At 37.7% G+C, this 13,197-nt stretch overlaps 1 protein-coding gene across 1 annotated transcript in view; it reads left to right on the top strand.

The window, feature by feature from the left end:
• DOCK3 (dedicator of cytokinesis 3) overlaps positions 1–13,197 on the top strand; it is a gene marked incomplete at both ends in the record, with an annotated part of 412,488 nt that overhangs the window by 31,237 nt on the left and 368,054 nt on the right. The window contains one exon of the mRNA XM_082848220.1: positions 7,701–7,784. Coding sequence (XP_082704346.1) covers positions 7,701–7,784 — 84 coding nt within the window. The remainder of the gene's footprint in view (positions 1–7,700; positions 7,785–13,197) is intronic.

The following is a 13,197-nucleotide window of genomic DNA, read 5'->3' as shown; positions in this document are numbered from 1 at the left end:
AAAAGTTTTACATGTAGTAAAATCCATTACTTGTTCAGAACAAACCAGTTTATAGGTTTGATGCAATCCAGTCAAAATGCCACCAGTACCTTTCACTGAATTTTATAATCATTTTCTCCAGTTTGTCTGTAAGAAGAAACATAGGAGGGCTTCCCTGGTGGTGCAGTGGTTGAGAGTCCACGTGCCAATGCAGGGGACACGGGTTCAAGCCCTGGCCCAGGAGGATCCCACATGCCGCGGAGCAGCTAAGCCCAACTGAGCCTGCGCTCTAGAGCTCGTGTGCCACAACTACTGAAGCCCGCACGCCTAAGAGCCCGTGCTCCACAACAAGGGAAGCCACTGCAATGAGAAGCCCATGCACCACAACGAACAGTAGCCCCCACTCGCCGCAACCAGAGAAAGCCCGGACACAGCAGTGAAGACCCAATGCAGCCAAAAAAAAAAAAAAAGAAAAAAACAAACATAGGAGCTTAGTCTTAAAAGAGTAATGGGGGGAGGTACTTAAACTTTACCATGTGAGGTAATAGCAATTAAAAGTGGGATATTGGGACAAGAATGATTGATACTTGAGACAGAATAATGTTCCAGAAATACATTCTTTTTTTTTTTTTTTTGCGGTACGCGGGCCTCTCGCTGTTGTGGCCTCTCCCGTTGTGGAGCACAGGCTCCAGACGCGCAGGCTCAGCGGCCATGGCTCATGGGCCCAGCTGCTCCGCGGCATGTGGGATCTTCCCGGACCGGGGCACGAACCCGCGTCCCCTGCATCGGCAGGCGGACTCTCAACCACTGCGCCACCAGGAAAGCCCTAGAAATACATTCTTTATATTTATGAAACTAGTATATGATAAATGAAATATCTATGTAAACAATTAGAAAGAAGAAAACTAATTTAATAGTAAAGGAGACAGAATAATATGGGTCAATCCTGCAGTACAGTTCTTGTAGTGAGTATCTTTTGTTTGAGTTGGTGGGGGAAATAATTGAGTGGAAAGAGGTAGATATTTTTCTCTGAGCCACACTGATAGAAAGTCAGTTTGGACTATGAGTCTATTACCATGACAACTCATTTTTGAAATCAGAAGAGATTTGATTTTGTAGCATTATATGGGTGGGCTGGTACAACAGTCCAAGATTGTATAGTGGATTTGCTTCAGAATGCATCTTTTGACCCTTCTTTCATGATCTAGCAAAGATTAAGCTTTCCCTCATGAGTGTGTGTGTGTGTGTGTGTGTATAGGTATGTATATAAAGGTAGAAATATTAGAGAAGTATGTATACACTGTAGACAAAGTAGGTAAACTGAACAAGAGGCAAATAAAAATATTCTTATAACCTAGTTGCAACCACTTTTATTTGTATATCCCACAAAAAAATGGAATCATGGTATAAATATTGTTTATAATCTTTTTCTACTTAACACAGTATGAAAGATTTCAAGCTAAATATTTGTAAAAATTTTAAAATTAGTATATCTGTCTCTGTTAACATGTTTTTCAAACGTCTTCAATCTTATTTTGCCACTGATGAATTCTTAATTACTTGGGGATTAAGATGGCACAAAACTGAAAGAATAATGGTAAAGGTCATAGTTGTTGTTTTGTTTTGTTTTGTTTTGTTTGGAGAATGGGCTGAGAAGGGGCACCTGTGGGTGTGAGCGATCACTTAGGTGGCCATTGCAGGAGTCCAGGCGAACTTGGATTCAAAAGGTAAAAAAAGGTTACGAAGCTGCAAAGAGCTGCTGTTATTATGTTTGTATTTATCTGTCGGGGTCTGGGCAGGAAAGAGATTGCACAGTCAAATGGGGTAATCTGAACAGGGTTTAATAAAGGGACTACTTCTGAAGGTGAGGCAGGAGCTAGGGAAACGAATAGGGTGCAGTACCCTGGTGGTTGGTTCCACCACTAGGACTGAAGGGGCAAGTGAGGGAACAGTTACAGAAACTCACAGGAGCTGTGGCCTTCAGCAGAGGGATGCAGCCAGCTCCCAGGGCCCAGCAGGAATAAACATCCCAACCTTATTGTCCGCCTGTTCTCCAGCATCTGGCAATGTTCTCCACCGGATTTACCCAACCAGCCACGGGGCAAAGAGGAGGCTGTTGATGCTGCCCGAGAGGGCAGGCTCTCCGGGGTATAGAGCGAGGTGGAGGAGGGTAGAAAGTGGATCTCAGGGTCAAACAAATCTTGCAACATCATATGGATCATGCATTTTTCCCCTCTCATCTCACAGTCCTTCCCCTGCCACCACCAATGAAATGATAAATTCTTTATAGGTGGAGATTATTTTCTTTTTAAAAAATTTTTATTTTATATTGGAGTACAGTTGGTTAACAATTTTGTGTTAGTTTCAGGTGTACAGCAAAGTGATTCAATTATACATATATATGTATCTATTCTTTTTCTAATTCTTGAAGCTCGCAGTGACCAGTAACTTCTAATGTACCTGACAGAGGAGAATAGAGTGAAACAGTCTATAACTAATAGGTTTATTCTTTGTGATATTCCTGCAAACAGAGTATAGGCCTGAAAGTAGATCCATGATTACAGGGAGAAAGATCTGCTTTCTTTTGAGCCTCTTGCTTTTCTAGCAAATATAATTTTTTTCTTTTCTACTTATACATTAATTTAAAAAATCACTTGAAAGCCAGTCTTGAATGAAGATAGTTATTAAAGTGGAAAGTTTACGTATGTTCTCTGAATAGGCATGAAACACCCAATTTCAAACAAGGAAAGCCGTTGGTAATTTTAATGTTCTTGTCAATTAGTGACAGAGGTTAGGAAGACAGGAGTGATGAATGCTTTGGAGATTGAAATAATAGCAAGGCCCTTGATAAAGAATTTGTTAGGGAGTACATAGACGATCTGGTGAAGTTAAATTCCTAAATGCTAATGCAATTCATTGTAGTTTTACTATAAGCCATGGCTCAGAGATTGCATACTTTTGACCTTAGGACACTTGTCTCATTGTTAGTATGTGGGTGCCTGCAAGGATTTGAGAGACGCTGGAACATGATTTTTTCTCCACTGTGATGAAGGGTTCAACCCAGTAAATCCTAGAGAAGACCATTTTTCCCCACTTGGTACTTAAAGGAGGATGCTGTTGAGTATTTGCTGTTTCTTAATATTTTCCAAATCTGTATGGCATTAAATGGTAGAAGTTGGTCTAACTGCTTTGTTATTTGTTTTTGTTCAGAATTTTGTTTTCCATGGGGAATTTACAGCAGAAGATTGAATAATGCTACTACTATTTAGAAATATAGCCAAATACTTTAATAAGAGCATACTAATTACCAATGTCTTAGTCCAGTTCATACTGCTATAACAAAAATATTATAGACTGGGTAGCTTAAATAACAGACATTTATTTCTTGTAGTTCTAAAGGCTGAAAAGTCTGAGATCAGGGTGCTAGGATGGTCAGGTTTGGATAAAGGCCCTTGTCAGGTTTGCAGACTGCCGACTTCTGTGTCCTCACATGGTGAAAGGGGAGGGGGATCTCTCTGAGATCTTGATTTGTAAGTGCACTACTCCCATACATGAAGGAACCACTTTGATGACCTAATCACCTCCCACAGGCCCCATTTCCAAATGCCATCATACTGGGGATTACGTTTCAACATAGGAATTTTGGGGGGACACAAGTGTTATCTTTAGTAACCAGTAAGCAAATTTGATATCTTCAGTAGAGATTAAATATATACATATATATGTACACATACAAATAGGCTCATGCTATTCACACACACACACACACACAATTTTATAGCTTGGGCTTTTTTTTTTTTTTTAAACAATGGAAAGGCTGATATTAGGTAGTATATGTTCCTCTGTTTCATCCTTTACATTTTTATGCACATTGTAGAATCAGTTTATTGATTTCCACAAAATGTCTATTGGGATTTTGGTTGAGATTGCATAGAATCTAATGATGAATTTGGGGAAAATCTGTATCTTTATACTGTTGAGTCTTGGAATTCATGAATGGATGTATGCCTTCATTTATTAGACTTTTACTATATGTAATGTCATATAGTTTTCTGTATAGAGTTCTTCCATATGTCTCTTAGATTTATTTATAGTTACTTGACATTTTTTAAAAAATTAATTAATTAATTAATTAATTTTGGCTGTGTTGGGTCTTTGTTTCTGTGCGTGGGCTTTCTCTAGTTGCGGCGAGCGGGGGACCACTCTTCATCGTGGCGCGCAGGCCTCTCACTATCACGGCCTCTCTTGTTGTGGAGCACAGGCTCCAGATGCGCAGGCTCAGTAGTTGTGGCTCACGGGCCTAGTTGCTTCGCGGCATGTGGGATCTCCCCAGACCAGGGCTCGAACCCGTGTCCCCTGCATTAGCAGGCAGATTCTCAACCACTGCGCCACCAGTGAAGCCCTACTTGACATTTTTGGTGCTGTTATAAATTGTATATTTCTAAAACATTTCATTTTCTAGTTGTTTGTTCCTGTATAGACTTAAAAAAATTCATATTGTATCTAGTGACCTTGCTACACATTGACATATTTTCTGTGTTGGTTTATGTCTAGGTTCTTCGGGATTTTTTCAGACCTGCAGATAATACTATTATTTCTTTGTTTCTAATCATTATACCTTTTATTTCTTTTTCTGCTTTATTTGCACAGGGTGGCCCTTCAGTGTAATGTTGAATAGAAATGGTAGTGGACATGCTTTTCTTATTCCTAACCTTACTGATAAAATGCTGAGTATTTCACTAATATATATGATGTTTGCTATAGACACATTGTACATAACCTTCATCATATTAAGGAAGTTCCCTTCTATTCTTAGATTATTAAGAATTTTAGTCACGAGTAGACGTTGAATTTTATCAAATGCCTCTTCTGCATTTATGGATATGATCATGTGATTTTTTTTCCCCTTTATTGATTTTTTTTTCCTTTTTTTTAAAAAATTTATTTATTTATTATATTTGGCTGTGTTGGGTCTTCGTTACTGCGCGCGGGCTTTCTCTAGTTGCGGTGAGCGGGGTCTACTCTTTATTGCGGTGCGCGGGCTTCTCATTGCGGTGGCTTCTCCTGTTGTGGAGCATGGACTCTAGGCATGCGGGCTTCAGCAGTTGCAGCACGCGGGCTCAGTAGTTGTGGCTTGAGGGCTCCAGAGCGCAGGCTCAGCAGTTGTGGCGCACGGGCTTAGTTGCTCCGCGGCATGTGGGATCTTCCCGGACCAGGGCTCGAACCCGTGTCCCCTGCATTGGCAGGTAGACTCTTAACCACTGTGCCACCAGGGAAGCCCCCCCTTTATTGATTTTTTAAATATTAAACCTATTGCACTCTGGAATAAGCCCAAATTGGTCATGGTTATTCTTTTTATATATAGTTGGACTTGATTTACTATTTATTTATTTATTCATTCATTCATGCATGCATGCATGCATGACCACATGGCTTGTGGGATCTTAGTTCCCCGACCAGGGATCGAACCTGGGAATCATGGCAGTGAAAGTGCCAAGTCCTAACCACTGTGCCACCAGGGAATTCCCAGTTTGCCTTTTATTTTTTATTTTTATTGATTTATTTATTTATTTTAAACATTTTTATTCGAGTATAATTGCTTTACAATTGTCTGTTAGTTTCTGCTTTATAACAAAGTGAATCAGTTATACATATACATATATCCCCATATCTCTTCCCTCTTGCGTCTCCCTTCCTCCCACCCTCCCTATCCCACCCTTCTAGCTGGTCACAAAACACCGAGCTGATCTCCCTGTGCTATGCAACTGCTTCCCACTAGCTATCTATTTTACATTTGGTAGTGTATATATGTCCATATATACACTAACACTCTCTCACTTTGTCCCAGCCTACCCTTCCCCCTCCCCGTGTCCTCAAGTCCATTCTCTAGTAGGTCTGCGTCTTTATTCCCGTCTTGTCCCTAAGTTCTTCATGATGATTTTTTTTTTTTTTAGATTCCATATATATGTGTTAGCATATGGTATTTGTTTTTCTCTTTCTGACTTACTTCACTCTGTATGACAGACTCTAGGTCCATCCACCTCACTACAAATAACTCAGTTTCCTTCCTTTTTATGGCTGAGTAATATTCCATCGTATATATGTGCCTCATCTTCTTTATCCATTCATCTGTTGATGGACACTTAGGTCGCTTCCATGTCCTGGCTATTGTAAATAGAGCTGCAGTGAACATTGTGGTACATGACTCTTTTTGAATTATGGTTTTCTCAGGGTAAATGCCCAGTAGTGGGATTGCTGGGTTGTATGGTAGTTCTATTTTTAGTTTTTTAAAGAACCTCCATACTGTTCTCCATAGTGGCTGTATCAATTTACATTCCCACCACCAGGGTAGGAGGGTTCCCTTTTCTCCACACCCTCTCCAGCATTTATTGTTTGTAGATTTTTTGGTGATGGCCATTCTGACCGGTGTGAGATGATATCTCATTGTAGTTTTGTTTTGCATTTCTCTAATGATTAATGATGTTGAGCATTCTTTCACGTGTTTGTTGGCAATCTGTCTATCTTCTTTGGAGAAATGTCTATTTAGGTCTTCTGCCCATTTTTGAATTGGGTTTTTTTTTTTTTTTAAAAGATTTTCTATCTGTGATCATGAGACAGATTGGCCTGTAACTTTCCTTTCTTATAATGTCTTTGTCAGCTTTTACTTTCATGCTGAGTTAAAAATGAATTCTCTTTTCCCTATTTCCTGGAGGGACTTATTTGTGGTTGGTGTTTCTTCTCCAGATGTTTGGGCAAATTCGCTGGTAGAGTAGTCAGGACTTGTTATTTCATTTGTGGGAAAATTTTAAATACAGATTCACTTTTGTTTAATAGATACAGGACTATTCAAGTTTTTAACTGCTCTGTCAGTTTTTGTAAAGTTGATCTTTCTACAAATTTATCCATCTAGTCTAAATTTTCTAATTTTTTGTTATAAAGTTTTATCTAATGTCCTTTTATACATCATTTAATTATTACATTAATGTTTTTATTGGTGATACTGATAATTTATACCTTTTCTCTCTCTTTTTTTTGATCAGTCTTGCTTACGTGTCTATCAGTGTTAGTGTTTTCAAAGAACTAATTTTAGATTATAAGGCTTGATATATGATAGTGTACATCCTTTAAGATTGACAAGTCTTTTCTTGGTTCTTTGTATTATGTAAATTTTAGAATCATTTTATCAGTTTTCTAAAAATAAAAGTATGTGGGATTTTGATGAGTATAGATTTTCTCTGTTGTACATTTGCTTTTTATTTCATTAATTTTTGTTTTATTGTGGGGATTCTGTTTTTCAAAGCATAATCATTTATTTGGTGATCCTTTTAAAAATATCTATTTGTTTGTTTATAGTAGATAATAAGCCTCTAATGATCATTTTTTCTTAATTGATACATACTCGCCCAGAAAGAACAGGCAAACACAAGATATGCTGGGGGGGAGAGAGAGGGAGACTCTGTTTACAGAAATGTTTTCACATACATGCATGCATGCACACACCTCTAAGTAATAGTGATTTTGCCGAAGTATACCTCAGTGTTCTGAACCATTTAATATTACCTTTCAAAATATAGATTAAGTTGAAAGGGACTTACATATTTGAAAAATGAATTAGAAGGGAGAGTATATACTTAAGAAAATTTAGTGCTAACTTTCATCGACACTGACCCTGTCTCACTATTTTAAAATGCTAATTGACATGTTTATTCTTGTTTTTCTAGTGATATGCAGCTTTCGAGGATCTGTCCCTCAAGGATTGGTCTTAGAAATAGGAGAAACAGTCCAGATTCTTGAAAAATGTGAAGGTAAGTGGACCCATAAATTGTAAAACACAAATGGTGATCATTTTTGGCAGTATGATATGCATTTATTTTGTAGTATGAGGTTATAAGCAATCATTTTGAAGCTGTAATTAATCACATTATGATACACTGCTATAAAATCATTCCTGATCTATGTTCAGCATAAAGGATGAGCTATTTTGGCTCTAATCTAATAGTGACAAATAACTATTGTTGGCTGTCAGAAAATGATTTTTTTTTAATTTTTAAATTTTATTTTATTTATTTTTTTATACAGCAGGTTCTTATTAGTCATAAATTTTATACACATCAGTGTATACATGTCCATCAGAACATGATTTTTACATACTATATCAAATGCTTAGTTTTGATTTCCTACAATCGAATAGATAATATTTCGCTACTGATTATCTGCATTTGAATAGAATCGAACTGTAATCAGTTCATTTTTATGTTTCTGTCTGATTGGCTGGACATGATCAGTCGTAATTAAAGCAAGGCAGTAAATGTGCTCAAATGAAGTTTGGCCTGACTGTCTTCTTCTGTGACATATTTGGGTATTTCTGCTATAACATTTATGCATTATTGAAAAATATCACATTCTTCAAAATTATGCACTGAAGTCAGCAAGATATGTGGAAAAAATACAGTTCCGGAGAAATCACCCACAATCAGAGCATGGACAAAAACAATATTGATACCAAAATTGATAGCAGTTCAGCATGACTAGAAGCCACCTCAAATTATATAACAGAGTAGAAATGTTGCTATGTGGGCATGGAGATAGTACACATGGAAGTTGAACTCTGATCCAGTTACTGTTCAGATGGGTATGGGAGTAAGTGCAACCTACTATGACCCAGGATCCGTTTAAGTTGGGGAGTACACTTTTCTGGAAAGGGAGCTCTAGTGCAGGATGCATTTTAATAATTTTAAAGCAGAAGTATAAATAAAAACCCCTTCATGATAAAAAAAACTCCTAGCAAAATAAGAATAGAAGGGAGTTTTCCTAATCTGATAAAGGATATCTAAAAGCCTACAGCAAACATCATATTCAGTAGTGAAGTATTGAAAGATTTCCAACTGACATCTAGAAATGAGACTATTATAAATTAAGACATTGTGGTTTGGGGGCAAAGACAGAATAATGAAACAGAGGGTCCAGAAATAGACCATCATGTTTATCATCCAGTGATATATGAAAAAGGTGGTATTGCAGTGCAGTGGGGGAAATGATGTCCTTTACAATAAGTGATGCTGGGCTGATTGGAATGAAAAATGATGGCCTAGTCAATAAATGGTATTGGGTCAATATTGAAACCAATGAATCTTGAACCTGACTTCACAGCATATGCTCCAGATTCAATTCCAGATGGATGGTAGAATGTGAGATGTAAAACAATCATGCACCTTAAAGGAAGCATAGGAAAATACTCTTTTTAACCTAGGGGTAGACAAAGGTTTTTTATTGATAAGTTGTACTTTATTAAAATGAAGATATGTTGTTCAGAAGATATCATTAAGGAGAGGGAGAAGACAAGTCACAGAGTGAAAGAGCTATTTGGTAAAGGACATGTCTTCACATGGTGTTTGTCTTTCTCTTTCTGACTTATTTTGCTTAGTATGATAATCTCTAGGTCCATCCATTTAGCCGCAAATGGCATTATTTCATTCTTTTTTATGACTGAGTAATATTCCATTGTATATGTATACTACATCTTCTTTATCCATTCATCTATTGGTGGACATTTAGGTGGTTTCCATATCTTGGCTATTGTAAGTAGTGCTGCTGTGAACATAGGGGTACATGTATCTTTTCGAATTATGGTTTTCTCTGGATACATGCCCAGGAGTGGGATTGCTGGATCATATGGCAACTCTACTTTTAGTTTTTTGTGGAAGCTCCATACTGTTCTCCATAGTGGCTGCACCAGTTTACATTCCCACCAACAGTGTAAGAGGATTCCCTTTTCTCCACACCCTCTCCAGCATTTGTCAGACATCTTTTCTGACTTCACTGGTATGAAATTAGGAATTAACTACAAGAAGAAAGCTGAGGGCTTCCCTGGTGGCACAGTGGTTGAGAGTCTGCCTACTGATGCAGGGGACACGGGTTCGTGCCCGATCTGGGAGGATCCCACGTGCCGCGGAGCAGCTGGGCCCGTGAGCGATGGCCGCTGAGCCTGCGTGTCCGGAGCCTGTGCTTCGCAGCAGGAGAGGCCACACAGTGAGAGGCCCGTGTACTGCAAAAAAAAAAAGAAGAAAACTGAAAGAAAAAAAAAAGCCCACAAACATATGGAGACTAAACAACATGCTACTAAACAATCAATGGGTCATTGAAAAGTCAAAGGGGAAATCAAAAATTACCTGGAGACAAGTGAAAATGGAAACACAGTGATCCAAAATCTGTGGGATGAAGATAAAACAGTTCTAAGAGGGAAGTTCATAGTGATACAAGCCTACTTCATGATACAAGAAAAATCTCAATCAAAATGTACATTTAAAGAAACTAGAAAAAGAAGAACAAGCAAAGCCCACGGTTAGTAGAATAAAGGAAATAAAAGATCAGAGTGGAAATAACTGAAATAGAGACTAAAAAACAATAAAGAAGATCAATGAAACTAAGAGTTAGTTCTTTGAAAATATATACAGAATTGATAAACATTTAGTTAGATTCATCAAGAATAAAGGAGACAGGGCCCAAATAAATAAAATCAAGGATAAAAGAGGAGAAGTTACAACCAACACCATATATACAGAAGATTATAAGCGATTACTATGAACAATTATACACTAAGAAAATGGATAACATAGGAGAAATAGATAAATTCCTGGAAACGTACAAATTCCCAAGACTGAATCAGAAAGAAATAGAAAATATGAACAGACTATTACCAGTAATGAAATTGAATCAGTAATAAAAAACTTCCAACAAGCAAAAGTCCAGGACCAGATGGCTTCACAGGCGAATTCTACCAAACATTTAAAGAATAGTTAACACTTTTATTTTTCAAACTATTCAGAAACATCAATGAGGAAGGAACACTTCTGAACTCATTCTATGAGGCCAGCACATCCTTATAACAAAACCAGAGACATCACACACACACACAAAATTACAGGCCAGTATCACTGATGAATATAAATGCAAAAATCTACAACAAAATATTATCAAGTAAAATTCAACAATACATTACAAGGATCATACACCATGATCAAGTGGGATTTATCCCAGCGTTGCAAGGATGGTACAATATCTGCAAATCAATCAACAAGATACACCACATTATCAGATTGAAGAATAAAAATCATATCATCTCAATAGATGCAGAAAATGCATTAGCCAAATTCAGTGTCTGTTTATGACAAAAACTGTCAACAAGTAGGTATAGAGGGAACCTACCTCAACATAATAAAGGCCATGCATATATTAAATCCCACAGGTAACATCATACCCAATGGAGAAAGTCTGAAGGCTTTTGCTGTAAGATCAGGAGTAAGACAAGGATCCTTACTTTCACCACTTTCATTCAACATAGTATTGGAAGTTATTGCCACAGCAGTTAGGCAAAAAAACAAAAACAAAAAAAGGAATCAGAATTGGAAAGGAAGAAATAAAACTGTCATTGTTTGTAGGTGGCATGATACTATATATAGAAAACCCCAAAGATTTCACAAAAAAACTTATTCAGGGCTTCCCTGGTGGCGCAGTGGTTGAGAGTCCGCCTGCCAACGCAGGGGACACAGGTTCGTGCCCCGGTCCGGGAAGGTACCACATGCCGCGGAGTGGCTGGGCCCGTGAGCCATCGCCACTGAGCCTGCACGTCTGGAGCCTGTGCTCCTCAACGGGAGAGGCCACAACAGTGAGAGGCCCGCATACTGCAAAAACAAACAAACAAAAAAACCTGTTATTCAGTAAGTGAATTGTTATTCGAAAACTGACCTCAGTAGGTGACTTCAGGAAAATTGCAGTATACAAAATTAATGTATAGAGGTCTGTTGCATCTCTCTATTTTAACAACAAACTATCAGAGGAATCAACAAAGTGATCCCATTTATAAATGCATCAAAAAGAGTAAAATACCTAGGAATAAATTTAACCAAGGAGGTGAATGACCTGTACTCTGAAAACTATGACATTGATGAAAGAAAGTGTAGACAAGACAAACAAATGGAAAGATGTACTATGTGCATGGATTGGACAAATCAATATCATGAAAATGACCATACTGCCCAAGGCATTCTACAGATTCAGTGCAGTCCCTATCAGAATACCAAAGGCATTTTCACAGAACTAGAACAGATAATCCTAAAATTTGCATGGAACCACAAAAGACCCTGTATAGTCAAAACAATGTTGAGAAGGAAGAACAAAGCTGGAGGTATCATGCTCCCAGGCTTGAAACTGTACTACAAAGGTATAGTAATCCAAACAGTATGGTACTGGCACAAAAACAGACACACAGATCAATGGAACACAGTAAAGAGCCCAGAAATCAACGTATACTTGCATGGTCAATTAATCTATGACAAAGGAGGCAAGAATATACAGTGGAGAAAAGACAACCTGTTCAATAAATAGTGTTTGGAAAACTGGACAGCTACCTACAAAAGAATCAAACTGGACTACTTTCTCATACTGTATACAACGCCCCCCCCTTAAAATCAGTTAAAGACTTAATTGTAAGACATGAAACCATAAAAGTCATAGAAGAAAATGTAGGTAGTATGCTCTTTGACATTGATCTTAGCAGTATTTTTTTGATCTGTCTTCTCAGGCAAGGGAAACAAAAGCAAAAATAAACAAATGAGACTACATCAAACTGAAAAGCTTTTGCACAGCGAAGGAAACCATCAACAAAACAAAAAGCCTACTGAATGGGAGAATATATTTGCCAATAATAGATAAGGGGTTGATATCCAAAATATATAAAGAACTCTTAATACTCATTGTCAAAAAACCCCAAACAACCCAATTAAAAAGTAGGCAGAGGACCTGAGTAGATATTTTTCCAAAGAAGACATACAGATGGCCAGCATGCACATGAGAAGATGTTCAACATCACTGAACATCAGGGAAATGCAAATTAAAACCGTAATGATACCACCTCACAACTGTGAGAATGGCTGTTATAAAGAAGACAAGAAACAACTAGTGTTGATAAGGATGTGGAGAAAAGGGAGCTATCGTGCACCATTGATGGGAATGTAAATTAGTGTAGCCACTATGGGAAACAGTATGGAGGTTCCTCAAAAAATTAAAAATAGAACTACCATATGATCCAGTAATTCCATTTATGGGTCTTTATCAGAAGAAAATGAAAACAGTATTTTGAAAAGATATATGTACCCCTATGTTCATTGAAGTACTATTTACACTAGCAAAGATACGGGAGCAATCTAAGTGTCCGTTACT

Source organism: Leucopleurus acutus (genome assembly GCF_964270905.1).
Source record: "Leucopleurus acutus genome assembly, chromosome: 10".
Taxonomy (NCBI): Eukaryota; Metazoa; Chordata; class Mammalia; order Artiodactyla; family Delphinidae; genus Leucopleurus; species Leucopleurus acutus.
This window is presented reverse-complemented; position numbering and strand designations above follow the sequence as displayed.